This window comes from Colius striatus, chromosome Z (genome assembly GCF_028858725.1).
Source record: "Colius striatus isolate bColStr4 chromosome Z, bColStr4.1.hap1, whole genome shotgun sequence".
Lineage (NCBI taxonomy): Eukaryota > Metazoa > Chordata > Aves > Coliiformes > Coliidae > Colius > Colius striatus.
This window is the reverse complement of record NC_084790.1, coordinates 68,580,338-68,596,214: the sequence shown is the minus strand read 5'-3', so window position 1 is coordinate 68,596,214 and position 15,877 is coordinate 68,580,338. Positions and strand designations below refer to the sequence as shown.

Genomic DNA, 15,877 nt, shown 5'->3' with positions numbered 1-15,877 from the left:
TACAGTCTGGTCAGCCTCACCTCCACCCCTGGAAAAGTGATGGAAGAACTCATCCTGAATGTTATCACTGAACATATGAAGGATAAGATGGTTATCGGGGGAGTCAACATGGCTTCAGCAAGGGGAAATCCTGTTTGACTAACCTGATATCCTTCTATGAGTGCATAACCAGCTGGCTAGATGAGGGGAGAGCAGTGGATGTCATCTACCTTGACTTCAGCAAGGCTTTTGACACTGTCTCCCATAACATCCTCATTAGAAAGCTCAGGCAGTATGGCTTGGATGAGTGGACAGTGAGGTGGATCGAGAGCTGGCTGAATGACAGAGCCCAGAGGGTGGTGATCAATGGCACAGAATCGAGTTGGAGGCCCATGGCCAATGGAGTTCCACAGGGATCGATTCTGGGGCCAGTCTTGTTCAATATCTTCATCAACGACCTGGATGAGGGGACAGAGTGTACCCTCAGCAAGTTGGCTGATGACACCAAACTGGGAGGACTGGCTGATTCCCCATCAGAACATCTTTCATATGAGGAAAGGCTGCGGGAACTGGGGCTGTTTAGTCTGGAGAAGAAGAGATTGAGTGGTGATCTTATTAACATTTCTAAATATCTAAATAGTGAGTGTCAGGAGGTTTGCACATCCCTCTTCTATAGTAGCTAGTAACAGGACAAGGGGTAATGGGACGAAACTGGAACAAAAAAGTTCCACTTAAACATAAGAAAAAAACTATTTCACTGTGAGGGTGATGGAGCAGTGGAACAGGCTGCCCAGGGGGGTTGTGGAGTGTCCTTCCTTGGAGGTCTTCAAGACCTGCCTGGAGATGTTCCTATGCAACCTGATCTAGGTGAACCTGCTTCTGCAGGGGGTTTGGACTAGATTATCTCTAAAGGTCCCTTCCAACCCCTACCATTCTATGATATTCTGTCCTGACAAACAGGAAAATACCAGCTACATGCACATAAGCATCAATACTCTAGAGATCGTTAGAATTTACAGTAACTATGGCTTTCTTCTTTCTTTTTTTCTCCCTTTTTTTTTTTAAATGAGTCCGTCACAACAGTGCAACAAGAAATAAAATTCAAGGTTGAAAATAAGAATACAAAAGCTAAAGAATAATTTCACTGTATATTCCTTACTGTCTTGTGGACATGTCAGACTAAGTAAAGAATTTCTTCCCTGAAGAAAATTTAGTTGAACAATAGGATTATGGAATGAAAGCAAAAGAGTAGTACAATACAGATCAAGTTCTGTGTTTTGAGAGTACCTGTCAATAGCTTGAAGATCATTTGCTGGGTTCCATGTAGGATCAAACAGTATAACAACATTGGCACCAACAAAATTAAGACCCAGTCCACCAGCCCTAAAAACATTAAAATGAAAAAAAATAGAACTATTTCCTAGTAAGAAAAAAACATTAGTTTTTCAGCATAACAGGTTTATATTGGGATATCCTTCTCCAACATACACAAAAAAGCATAATACACATCCTGAAAATAGTGGGATACAGCTTTATGTCATTGCTGTGTTAATGACTAAGTAGTCAAATAACCTCTACTGTAAAGTGTAATCTTCTCACTTAAAGTAGTCAATTACAAACTGTATGATTAGCTGAGTCATAGCCAATTGTTATCACCTTACTACAGTAAAAATCCTGACTGCTACTTCCTACCCACTAAGCCCTACACAGGCCACCTCCTCCAGTGATTACATTGACATTGTAGTTAGCTAGCACTATAGAAGCAGGATAACTATAGCTAAGATATAGAGTCTGCATTAAAATTTACATCTTCCAATCCCAGTATATAATTTTGACAATAATGCTATGCAACTTCCACTAGTCACAATCTAGGGTCAGCTGTATTTATAAGAATTTAACAGCTGTTGCAAGTATAGGTGTACAGTATGTAAGCCAACTGTTAAAAATGCAGTTGGCCACACAGCTCCATATGAGTGACATTCATACTGGTCACTACAAGGAAGAAAGCCACTACTGTGGGGGGTTAGGAGTCACAGAGGTTTCAGTTACATCACCTTAAAACATTCAAGAGTAATAGAGTGTTTCCAGGAAAAACTCTAAGGCAGTAACTAACCTGAACATCTGTCTAACCTGAGGTAGCTAATGCCCTGCAGAACCCAACAAAACTGCTCAGTTACTTGGAGTCTGATATGTGCACAGGTGAATGATTTGATAGGAATGCATCTCAATAAAATGTCACTTCTCATCCAGTAGCAAACCAAGCAAATACTGGAAATTCTTTTCAACTGGCTCAACCAACATTCCTACAGAGACAGACAAGTTCACATACAGTAAATAAATACTATTGTTAATTTAAAAATGAAAACAATTCTTCACTTTGACACAGGAAGCACTAATTTCAAATGTGTTTTCTTCCTGAATGAGGTATCGCAAATTTAAGTCAGCCTCATTTAATTTAATAAAGACCCAGTTTTAACAGATTAATTCATATTCTGTTTGTTTAAAGTAGTGAGAAAGGTTAAGTTTTCACATATAAGAATGACTGCAGACAAAACCCAAAAGACTATGGAGTCCCAGTACTTTCTGGTCTTCATGGAATTCTTGTTAATGCAAATACAGTTGTGGCCTCTTCCTTCCAGGTGTGGTGTGGTGTGGTGTTGGCCTAGTTAAATACGGAAAGGGAGAGAATGTGGGAACCTGCCAATATTACTGGAAGTTTCTAGATGATGAGCATCCTACAGGTTTGAAACGCTGAATAAAAGTCTTTGTATTTTTCCAGAATACCTTACTGTACTTTGGAATTATAGTGTATTTCTTTCTAGTGAGGACAGAATTCATCCTCTCATCTTACCAAACTGACCCTGCAGTCAGACTGAAACATAAGTAAACATGTTTTTCCAAATCCTCTCTCATAAAAAATTGAAATATTTGGAGCTGAACTATGAATTAAACCTCAGTGCAAAGCCTTACTGCAAATGAAAGAGACTGACTATAAATATTAACTAAACAGAATACTTAGCTTTATAAAGATTTTGACTTTCAGTATTTTTAGGTATGCCACAAAAATTCAGATATTCCAAAACAGAGAAAGAATGGTTTCTATACCCTTCATGGACAGAATGAATGCAATAGTTAGTTTGCACATTGTAAAGAACAGCTTTCATTTTAACTATCACTTTAAGTAACTGTTAGTCACTACTGCAAGACTGTCCATGCAAATTTCTATCATATGTATCAAATGAAGAGTCCTGTATGAAATTTCTGTTAAAAACAGCAGTTTCCAAAAGATTATTTAAAACTGCACACTGTGTAATAAATGGTTTGGTTCTATACGTTGCCACTGACAAGTTAAGACCTGAATACTCAGAAATTAAAAGACAAGCATTAGGAAAGTTTCCATGAAAGCTTTGACTATGTAGTTCTATTTACTAAGGTAAGTTTTTTATAGTATCTAAGTTCTTTGACACAGTGAGACCTCATGGCTGAGAGTTCTCTGAATGTAATTCCACATGCACTAAAAATTATTCGTAACATAGCTGTGAAGAATTCAAGTTAAATGAAGTCACATAAAAGTAAAAAGTAATGGACAGCAGTCAAGTAATGGACAGTAAGTGAGAATGTTATGGATAGAATGGAAGTGCATACTGTAATCTTTCACATTAAAAAACTGTCTACAAATTTATTTAACAATCATCTAAGCATTTATCTTGACATAATAAAGAAAACCAAGAAATAGAAATAGATTTCTAATTGTTCTGAAGGAAATTATCTAGAGAAAGACTAGAACAGAAAAAAACTGAGTGACTTAGCTTTAATAGTGTCAATACTCATTGCTCCTATTTCTTCTAGAACACATAACTGAACAGAACTACATAGGCTTCAGTATTGTACATACACAGTTCCCTTTCTTCAACTAAGCAGCATTAATGCAGTTACAAGCTCTGACATTCTCCTACCATGTTACACCTACTCCAGCAATTATTTCAGTGTTTATAAGCATGCCCTAAAATCCTTCTTTGTTCTTCAAAAAAATAAATTTTCACAACATCAGGTTGCTGAAGTGTTCTGAAATAGATTTTTCTTCATGAGCCCTAGAAGTTCAAAATTTACAAGCTCTGAAGAAATCACAATTTCTCTCAATACCCATAAAATGTCTTTATCCAGACAGCTATATTTGTTATAGTCAAAAAAATAATCCCTTAGAAAGCCATCAAGCAAAATGCAGAATAACCTATTTACTAAACACTAGAAGGGCAAAACGAAACAGACAGGTTAAATTTTCTTACATTGTAGACACAAGACATATGTTAATGTCTTGAATGCTGTTGAACTCTCTTACAATTCTGATCCTATCTTCTGATTTTGTATTTCCATCCAGTCTTCGGTAGTCTAGCCCAGATGCTATACAATATTGTTCCAGTACATCTAGTAACTGGGTGGGAAAAAAAAAAAAAAACAACCAGAAAAAAAGCTTACGATTATCTTTTTAATTAAGCATAATCACAGAGGGTATGTTTCTCAAATATATTTTCAATAGGCAAAGCATTTAAAATAATAGTAAATCTTTAACATTTTGACATCACCATCCTTGACTCTCTTTAGCTGTGATTCTACACCACTCAAGGTGATTAGTGTTGGTGTGCTGTGGTCTCACTCAGTCCTTCAACCCTGGATGCCCATCCCACCTCCAGGTGATGCTGAATCAGTTTAACTCAATGAGCTGCAAGCAGCTTAAACAGTTTACTACCATTTTAGCAAGTTACAACCACTTGAATACAGTAATGAGCACCAGAACCAGCACAAACACACTGGTGTGCACAGTCAGCGTTCAGAGGGACAGAGTGAAATATAATGCAGTAACCAGCAGTCTGGTCTTGAACACCATGAAGCGCAGCCTAAGAGCACTTTATTATTCCATCTAAATATTAAACTTGCAGTCTTCCTTAAAGACACAAAATTATTAAATATTTAACATGCTGAACTGTAATTTGCACTATTATGCTTTTATACTTTTTACTGCTATTGTTACAAATTTAAATAAAGCAAACCACGTTACAGATCACCTCCTTTGAGGAAACTCCCTAACAAGACAAATCAAGCAGCAAGTTCCTTAAAAGTGAAACGTATACACCTCTTGATCTTGGTTTTAGGGTCAAACCAACTAGTGTAGTAAGTCCGAGAGTCTGAAGGTTCATCATTGCTGATGGTAAAACAACAGAACAACAGAGGAAATTTAACTACTTTCAGTGCTAATGTAAAGGTTGTACGATAATTCAGTCATACTTTGCGGTGACACTGCTCTTAGTTAAGATATAACAGCTGCACTCAGTATGAGCTATCTACACCTGAAGTAATATAATGATTTTTCAAAGCATTATGGAAGGCAAAATGTTACATTTGTTTTGTCATCACCATTTTTATCAGGAGTTTACGTAAGGTTTCAATATGCTTCTGGAGTACAGCACACTGTCTTCATCATTACTTCGCATAGTACAGACAGAAACGAAATTTGACAGCTCTCTCAGTGCTTTACACTTCAGAACTTAATCCTGCCATTAACTGATGAAGTCATATGGATCTCACCTTTGTAGAAAAGGAAAAAAGAAGAACTTTATCCTTGTTTTTTTGGAAATGATTTAAAAGCTGCTGAAGGACCTGTAAATGAACCACAAAATACAAGTGAAAAAATTTTATGTACAGGTCATCTTACACACACTTGTGTTTTCAGTCCTTGAACAGGCTATACCACAATTATCTGTTTGCAAAGCCAAACACGGCTATAACAAAACACCCCACTACTAACATAATAAATGTGCCAAGGTAAAGTAGATGCTGGACCTATGCATTTTTCAGTGATCTACACAGAATTCACTTGTAAAAAAGCAAATGCATCACCAACAGGTAAATTCAGAAACTATTTGTGTCAGTGCATAGACTGTGACAGAATGTTACTTAAGCAGTGGCTCAGCTTGTAAACTTTTGTATTTAACAAATGCAAAATTTTGGGGCTGTTAGTCTAGAAAACAGAAGACTGACGGGGGATCTTATTAATATTTTCAAGTATATAAATGGTGGGTGTCAGGAGGTTGGGGCATCCCTCTTTTCTATTGTATAGAGCAACATGACAAGGGGTAATGGGATAAAGCTGGAAAACAAAAAGTCCCGTTTAAATACAAGAAAAAACTATTTTACTGAGGGTGATGGAGCAGTGGCATAGGCTGCTCAAAGGGGTTGTGGACTCTCTTTCCTTGGTGGTCTTCAAGACCCACCTGGACACGTTCCTATGCGATCTGATCTAGGTTGACCTGCTTCTGCAGGGGGTTTGGACTAGATGATCTCTAAAGGTTCCTTCCAACCCTACCATTTTATGATTCTATGAAAGGATTACAGTTCCCCTGAAAACAAATGTTTAAGTTTTATGTACTATATCTGAGTTCAGAACTTCTTGGAACTTATCTTCTTAAAATAGTCAGTGAGATGTACATCCCTCCCCACTTTCACTCTTGTCTGTTGCTCTGTTTACAGTAGGATTCAGCTTCCCAGACTCTGCACAGACCTCAAATGCCAACAATCCGCCCACACAAAATGTTCCTCTGGTGTGGAAGCAAATAATCCAGAACCTTGTGTATAATAGTGATACTGTTATTTTCAAAAGAAGCATGTCCACATCTGGCAACAGCAGCTCCAGAGTACTGCGCAGAAACAATACACAATGGGGAAAGAGGAATTTTCTCTACCATGGCTGTAGCTTTCTCCCAACGGGCAATAAATATTTTAAAATATTTATTCAGTGATAAATACATAAACTGTTAATCAACACTTGTTTCACTAAAAGCCTAGCAAATCTTCAATAACTAAACAATGATGAAGGTTTATATTAATTTTACAGTTTTGGATAATATCTAGAACATAAAATAGTAATTATTCCTCACTTACAAGCTCTTTTGTATATGTTAGCCAGTCAGCTACAAGTGAAAACAAGGTATAAACAAGATAATTTTTGCCTGGTTTCACTGTACAAGAACATATAAACCAGGATTTATTGTACTGGGAAAAAAATCCACATTAGTTACTTTAACAAGAGCTAAATGACTTACATTTGCATTTTATTTAGTCACATTAAGAAACAGAAGGAAAAAAGTGACCTGCTTTTAAAGTAAAAGTATTTGGGCTATGGTATTATTGCAATTATTATTTAAGTACAGGTCAAATAATGAATTTCCTACAGGAGAAGCCACAAACAAATCCACCCAGTTTGTTTCAATAAAGAGGATCTATGTCATGCCCATGGGGAGTTTACATATTCTGGAGCACAGTACAGCTCCGACAAACAGGGAAAAGCAATGAATTGTATAAGATACAATTATACAAGACAAATAAATTGTATGCTTCTATATCAGAGTATTATTATGAAAGCTGATAGTCTGAAAAAAAAAATACTTAATCATACAGGAGCAAAAGTAGCTTGTAAGGGATTTAAATGCATACCTCCCCATATACTTTGTGAGTTGTCTACCTGTGATGAAATTTTATCTCTCATGTTTGAAAATACTTTGTTTGTATACAGATGCTCAAGTTAGCTTACAGTGTTTTTTAAGCCTTCAGAAACATTCCTGCCTCAGTTAAAGTCATATTTAGCAGTGAAAGTTACTATTATTTGCAAGGTGCTCCAATATATTTTCATTCCTCTGCTTAAAAAAAAAAAAAAAAAAAAAAAATCCTAAGAGATTTATATTAAGAACAGGATTCCAAAACTCCACAAACAGATGTAGTTTATAAAAAAAAAAAAAGTTTTCAAATGCCCAGATATTTAATAGCCCTTTTCACTTATATACATAGGGTCTCGCATACACAGTCTTCACTTACATAATCTTTCAGCAAGAAAACAAAACTAAAAATAATCTAGCAAGGTAGTAATGAGAATTACTGAAGCTTTTTAAAACTACTTTCATTCTTCTTACTTCTTTTCCAAGCTGTCCACACAGAAACATTGTGGACTATCTTAGTGTATATGTTTCAAAAGCAACGGAATCACTTGTCCTCAGCGCTCCAGTTTCCCCTGACTTACTTCATGACAGCAAAATGGTACTTTCCAAACAAGGCAACATATTTCTTTCATTTCAAGCTCACATACTCAACCACTTCAAGTTAAAAATCTAGGCATGAAATTCACCTTTCAACGGAAGGGGTAAGGAGTCTGCTGAAAGTGGTATATTCTGCAGTATAACTCAAAAATGAGGGAATAGTTCCATAAAAAAGCTGAAGCTTAGATAACATCACCCTGTATTAGCTACCTCCCACTGTTAACAATGACATACTAGACTCATAAGTATACTGTCAATGCTTATATGTGTATATTTGGATTATATGAACTGCTTTTTCCAGGTTCACGTTATAACCTTAAATTCAGAACAGAAAACCTGGGGTGGCACATTGTACACACTACAGCTTGCAAAGCATGTTGACCACTGCAGTCACCACACAAATACCAATATGCCACATTCACAATTATATTCAAGTAACTCTAGTTTTACTGGACACAGTAGGCATATTCTATTCCATAGTGCAAAAAACTGTTTCCAGACATGTTTTATCTCTGCCTCCTGAGACAAAAGAAGATATTTCAGCAGATAAGTTAACTTACTCTGACTCTGCAGAGTAGTAACAACTACTGAGCTGATAAACCTCAGAGACAAACCCCAGACATTTCCACTCGTCCCCCAAATAAATTTAAACTAATGCAACAAATTTTTCCTTTCCAAATATGCTCATCTACAAAAGAATCATCTGTGTGAAAATGTATGGGTAGCTTGGATTAAATTTTAATTTAAAGGCAGAAAGAATATTCACTTATATAACTTTAATCTAGTAGTATAGACTAAGTATTTAAATTATTTTATAGAATTTATTTAGAGAACAGAAATCATAAAGTACTATAGTAGCATAAGGCTATTAAAAACACTTTACTATCCGTTGCCTTATTTATTTCCAAATTAATATGTTAAGAAATATAAAGCAGTTTTCACGCTCTAATATCTGTTGACTCTCCCCTGATTACTTTCTGATGGTAAAAGGACCTTATAATTCAATATCTTCTGAATTTTTTCACTTCCAGAGCATAAAAACCAAAACCATACTAAATAGCTTCTGTTTTAAAATTCAGAATAGAAAACAAAAATATTAGACAATCTTTTCTCACAAGACAAATGTCCAATGCAATCACCAGGAAAAAAAAAAATGGTCACTACAATACCATACACATATGAACAGATTTTTGGAATCATAACTATTCTGAAGTCAAAATTCATGGACTCAAAAAACATCTTATGTTTCAATGATGGGTACCCTAGCCCACTACACAGAACTCTTCCTTCTAGGCACAGAGATATTCTGTTCATACAAAGATATATTGAATTAACTGACACAAAATTCAGATTCCCTTTGAAAGAGAAAGCAGACCAATTTCTATCAAAGTAAGCAATTTTTTCAATAATTTTGATAAATTCTATTCAGTTTGCAGTGGATAGAAATGGACACTACAGATTTTTAAAACAAAGCATTGTATATACAAAAACACAGGTCATCAAGAGTTATCAAGTGTTAAGTCTACTGAGCTGTCATAAATGCAGCATTTAAATAAGGTTCTCATCTAGATTTCATAAAGTAAAAAACCCACCAAACAAGCAGAACTCAGAAGATCCTAATTTTTTTACATCACAGGTAAGAAACATCTGTATTACTTCATACTTTTGCTACTACTACTGCCATATAATGTCCAATCTGCCTTTTTTTTTTGAAAAGAGTAATCAAATGTTCTGTGACAGAATTACAGCTTTTTTAAAAAAATTCTTTACTTTCGTACAGAAATTTATACTGCATTTCTCATCTATCAAACACACTGAGGAAATATTTTAAAATACAAATATTAAACAAGATGAGATTTTAACATGTTTTAACACGATATACATTGCATTTAAAAAAATCCTCCACATCAAGGGTCTTCTTAAGAATATGTGCTTATTTAGGATTTGGATTTTGTTTTCTTGGGGTGTTGCAGGCTTCTTTATCTTGTTTTGGTGGTGTGGTTGTAATATTTCCCAAATACTCCTGTCTGCCACTGAATTAATGGTTTCATGAAACTATCTGTCATAATGCTATCACTCCAACCTTCTCATCTGTAAGGGTCATTTTCTGTGCCCATCACTACATATGTGAAGCTCGCATCTTAAGATATCTTAGCGTCACAGATCACTCTTACCTAGTTTTGCCCAGAGGCATCGTGATCAATGACAGGAGAAACCTGCTGTGGTACCACCACACAGAATTATTAAAAACCACAACCATTAGGTATACATTTCTTTATATACACATACTACAGCAGCAGATCTATTGCTATTATTAATCACAGAATGGTAGGGGCTGGAAGGGATCTCTAGAGATCATCTAGTCTAAACCCCCTACTAAGGCATGTTCATTTTGACCAGGTCATACAGGAACACACCCAGGAGGATTCTGAAAGCCTTCAGATAAAGAGACTCTACACCCTCCCTGGGCAGTCTGTGCCATGGCTCCCTCAACCTTAATAGTTAAGAAGTTATTCCTTATTCTTAAGTGGAACTTTTTGTGTTCGTTATTCCCTGTCCTGTCACTGGAGAAAACAGAAAATAGTGCCACCTCATCCTCTCAACACACATCTTGTAAGTACTTTCAAGTTTAATGAGGTCCCCTCTCAATCTTCTCTTTGCTGGGCTAAAAAGACCCAGGTCTTGCAGCCTTTCCTTGTAAGAGAGATGTTCTAGTCCCCCCACTCATCTTGGTAGCCCTATGCTGGCCTCTCTCCAGCACTTCCCTGTCCCTCTTGAGCTGAGGAGCCCAGAACTGGACACAGGACTCCAGATGAGGCCTCACCAGGGTAGAGGAGAGGGGAGAAGAACCTCCTTTGACCTGCTGGCCACACTCATCTTGATGCATCCCAGAATGTCATTGGCTTTCTTGGCCACAAGGGCACATTGCTGGTTCATGCTCAGTTTATTATCAACCAGGACTCCCAGGTCTCTCTCTGTAGAGCTACAGCAGGTCAATCCCCAGCCTCTACTGCTGCATGGGGCTGTTCCTCCCCACAGGCAGGACTCTGCCCTTGCCCTTGTTGACCCTCATCAGGTTCCTCTTTGCCCAACTCTAAAGCTGGTCGAGATCCCGCTAAATGGATGCACAGCCTTCTGGGGAATCAGCCAGTCCTCCCAGTCTGGTGTCATCAGCCAACTTGCTGAGGGTACACTCTGTCCCCTCATCCAGGTCATTGATGAAGGTGTTGAACAAGACTGGCCTCAGAACCCCCATCAATGCTTATGTTTCTTCTAAAGGACAGGTTTACCTTCATTTTTCCACTGTACTTTGGATCTGAAATGGTTTCAAAGGCTGCATCTTTGCTTAACTGCACAAAATCTGGAAAACTCGAAAATACCTGGCTGCATACCCGTTTGATATGTGCTTCCTAGAAGAAAAGCAGAAATTATGAACAGGCATTAAAAATCAGAGCTACATTGGGATACTACTATGCTGTGCAAGGAATTAAACAAGGTTGAAACAAGCGGTCTGTCAAAGTACCTCAAGCAGAAGGTTATGTGTTTTTATTGAATTCACTACAGAAATGCTAAATAAAACATCACCTATGTGTTTTGGGTTGGACTCCTTAAAAAGAGGATTTTGATCTAAAAAAAGTTGATTATAGTTACTAGAGTAAGAGGTGTCCCACATTTCTTCTCCTGAATGAAGACTAAAATAGAATTGGACAGAACTGTCAGTCTCAAGAACTCATTGTCTTAATGCTTGCATTACCCAACAGCTGTGTACCTGTATTTGTCTTGACTCACTAGCATCACAAAGCAACATGACAACCACATATTGTCTGACAGATATGCCAAAAAAAACAATACAGGAAATGCAGTTAAACTGTTCAAAAGCCACATAAAGCTCCACTGCTAGAATTCAGTTAATTCTGAAGCTGAACACGGCCACACACATTAAATCTACTTTTCCAAAGGAACAGAAAAGATCTTATCTGTCAACTATTAATCACGTGATGGACTTTAGTATTAAAGGTAAGAAATGCCAAAAAAATAAAAGTTGCTTCATTAGATGTCATAAAGGACAATGTCTCAAAACAGTCCTCTGTTGTTAATCCAGTGACTATTTAAACTCTCAAATGTTATTACCATAATAACTACATACAACACAATACACAAACGTATATAAAGCATACGACGTAATATAAAAAAAAAAAAAAAAACAGAAAACATTTGGGTATAAAGTCCTGTACACTAACGGCAACATTTCCTAAAAAGTGAAGCTGCTTTAATGCAACTAACTTGCCAAAATTAAGTAGGATTTCTGTATTTCCATTCCTTTGTGGCTTCTAAGAGGCAGAGGTAACATTCCTAAATCCCTTTGCTAATTCTTGGATCTTAAATATCACAAATAAATAAGTTTTTAAAACTCTGCTGTTTATGGATATTGTGGGTTACCTGCCACAGTTACATGATAAACTAATACTGTTAATTCATTGAGTATTTTCTACTAAAACACGTTTCTCATTATTTGAAGCCGCTTAGCCCTGAATATAATGTACTGGAGAGAGAAAAAAAACATTTTATTTGTCTATTATTAATTTATTTGCAGAGATAATCCTCTTACTAAGCACTTGTCATAAATGAAACAGATATGGCACTATTAGGGACCACTAAAAATTACTCTCCCCTCTAAAGATCTCTAGTGTTTCTACAACATTTATTTTCAGATATGCATGAACTAAATGAGCATACTGTTGTATAACATTTTTATTTATAAGAGCTGCATTCTCAATTATTCAATGGAAAAGAAACTTTACAAAATATCTTTACTTCAAAAGGAGGCCAGCAGCAATTTCAACACAAAAATTTTCATTCCATTATCCACAAGTCCATTTCTTAAGATACTTTGGAAACTTACCTGCTGCTTGCTAGTGTTGTCTGTTTGCAGTAGTGCAGCATGATTTGCAATCTTCTGTAGGATTGTCAGATAACTGAAGCGTAGTGACTTAATTGTTTCACCATGAGCATTTACCTTCGAAAACCAAAACACCCAAACTTTTATGAAAAACAAACACTCCTGGAAATAAGAAATACTATAAAATAAATGCTATTCTTAGAAATGCATTAAACCTTTTAAGTAGTACTATCATTGACCCCAAAGATGCTCACTTTTCTTTCTTATTTCTAACAAAAATCAGCAAGTTTGTCTCCTCAACTTCTTCTCAAAAAGAAAAAAACCTGCATCTATGTTCAGTTTGCTAAACATTTCAGACAGTAATACCTGCAGAAGTAATATTTCTGTAGATATTAAGATAACCAAGAATTCCTTAGCAGACAAAAAGACAGTAACTTTACAACTGATTTAAAGGTAAATTAAATGGAGCTTTTTGAATTATTTCTTAACCTGTGACTGTTAACTTCACTCTACTGCAAAAACTTGTAAAGTTTTATAAACATGTCAAGTTACATATTTCTAACAACTTCAAACATTCTACAATGCAGCAGCAGCAAGAGCATCAGCTATTTTTCTGGTTATGGTTGGCTGATTCAACTAATACTCATTTTCCTTTGCCTTCAAGTTACTAAATTGCATAGTTAACTTTAGAATGACAGTAAATAAAAGCACCTGTTGCAGGCCCGTCCAATGCCCTTTGTGAACTAAATTCAACAGAATTTTACCTTTTCTACAAAATCTCTTAAGAAATAGAATAGAATATTAAACAGTCTGACGGGGATTTGTTTCCAAAGAAAGATGAAGAAAACCAAACAAACAACATCATTTGGAAAGAAACCTAAAACCACCACACAAGAATCAAAACAGGCTAGAAGGAAAACAGAGAGAAGCAAGTATGAGAAATATGCTTCTAAATGGTTAAAAGACATTCTTAATCTGCATGATATGGGTAAAACAAATACAAAGCTAGACTGAGTGTTAAAGAAGTCCAGAGAGAGTAGAAGAAATCTGCAAAGCTATTACTAATGAATAAGGTCCTGCTTGTGCTCTATGCCTGTTGTCACTGTTCTCCCTTAAATAAAGCAAAGTTCATGTTTAGTGGCACAGAAAGACACAATCCAACTGCAGCTCTAACAAAAGTGTGGCCCAGACAACCTGCTGGGTCCAGGATGCCTCTGATTTAAAAATTCTGTACAGTCTACTTGAGGTGCTTGGAAGCAGCGTGCCTGACACAAACTGAACATCCCAATTCAATACCTTTGCCAACATCAACAGTATCACAAGTGCACTTACTAATACAACATATTCAGAATTTACGGCATAAATAACAACCACCTGCTCAGCATACACACAGCAGCTTCTCTGTAATCCTGAAGTGCCTACAACTCCATCGTGTTTGTGGTGCAGCCACTCATGTTTCCAGTTGGGATTTCCCAAACAGATGGCCTATGACCACGCAGACATTTCAATCGGCTCTTTATCAGCAGAAAGTCTCTCCAAAAAACCAGAAAGACTATGTTGAAGATGCAAACACTGCAAGTTCTTACTTTATAACAACAGTTCTTCCTTTTACGACCACTGTTGCAGCTGCAGCTCTCTCCTGCTCGTAGTACTAAGCTTACATCCTCTGTGTCTAGCACAGCCTGGTACACCGCTTTCTGGAATTCAGTCAGGGAACAGTACACCATCTGCCAAAGAAAGAACCCCAAAACCACAATTATATGCAGCATACAAAGAAAAGCAAAAGAGCGCTGCACCAAAAAGCATAAAACACACAACACTGAAAATTCAGTACAAAACAAGAATGTATTTGCTCAAATAGTTACAGCCAATTATTCTACCATCAAATGAAAAGATGTGGATCTTGACACAAAAATAACATGAAATTGTTGCAAAAATATACGTATACTGATTTTTATCCCCTCTCAAAAATCTACAAACAGTATCAACATCAAGCTACAGGAACTTGCTGTTAGGTGTCTATAAATTTTTCAACATGGTTTTTGCGAAGGTATAGAAAGAGGAGGGAAAAGTGAGAGAAATGAACAGATAATGGTAATTATGGATTCCCCTCTGCTTTGCCAATTGCTCAATTTGCCTTTTCTTTCCCCTTTTTAGGCACTACCACAAACAGGACAAACAGAATAAACAATGAGAGGCAAGGATCTACCCAGTGCTATGGCCAAAACTCTTATCCCTCTTCTCAGAGACCATGGGTGGCATCTGCATGACATCTTTAGTCTTAAGCAGCAGGAGACAGAAATCCCAAGATCATTCCTTAACCTAGGCCACCCACACAGCAGCAGCACCATGCTGAGCTATGATAATACAGCAGTAACTTGAACATATACTCACATTAACAAGAGAATGAAAAGAATAAGACCTGTTAGACTTAGAAAAGCTGACTGACTGACATTTGTGTTAATCTTTCCTTCAGAAGACAGTTTGGATGACATTACATCAGGATGAAGAATAAATACAAAATTTTGAAACAAAACCAGCTGCAAACTAATGTACTTAGAAGAAAAAAAAATATATGAAATAAGAATTTATCACATACTTATACATGTTTTCATCACTTCATATAATGTTTACGATAGCATTAGCTGAGAAGGACTACAGACCTATCAACAATCAGCTTCACGTTTGGGGTTTTTATTTTATTTAGTGATTGAAAACAAGGGAGTTTAAATTTAAAGCACACTGTGCCATGCACAAAGTGTGGAGCTGCAAATTCAAAAGTCCTACATTGAATTTCAAGAAATTTACATATATTGCATTTGGATTGCACAGATAAGTACAAAAGTGCACATAAAATACACGTATAAATCACTAGTCAGAAGTCTAGCTGAGCATTTTCATGCTTGATTAACTC

General features: G+C 36.5%; 1 protein-coding gene across 6 annotated transcripts in view; it reads right to left on the bottom strand.

Moving 5' to 3' along the window:
* Positions 1 to 15,877, bottom strand: part of ERCC6L2 (ERCC excision repair 6 like 2) — a 52,962-nt gene that overhangs the window by 26,502 nt on the left and 10,583 nt on the right. For 4 of the 6 annotated variants that reach the window (XM_062018785.1, XM_062018786.1, XM_062018788.1 and 1 more), the window contains exons 7-12: positions 14,550 to 14,690; positions 12,967 to 13,080; positions 11,354 to 11,473; positions 5,563 to 5,634; positions 4,266 to 4,411; positions 1,267 to 1,362 (exon numbers count right to left, since the gene is read on the bottom strand). In XM_062018785.1, coding sequence (XP_061874769.1) covers positions 1,267 to 1,362; positions 4,266 to 4,411; positions 5,563 to 5,634; positions 11,354 to 11,473; positions 12,967 to 13,080; positions 14,550 to 14,690 — 689 coding nt within the window. Of the gene's footprint in view, positions 1 to 143; positions 198 to 1,266; positions 1,363 to 2,554; positions 2,642 to 4,265; positions 4,412 to 5,562; positions 5,635 to 11,353; positions 11,474 to 12,966; positions 13,081 to 14,549; positions 14,691 to 15,877 lie in introns of those variants that run through there. The other 2 variants (XM_062018790.1, XM_062018787.1) reach the window with 2 other exon arrangements.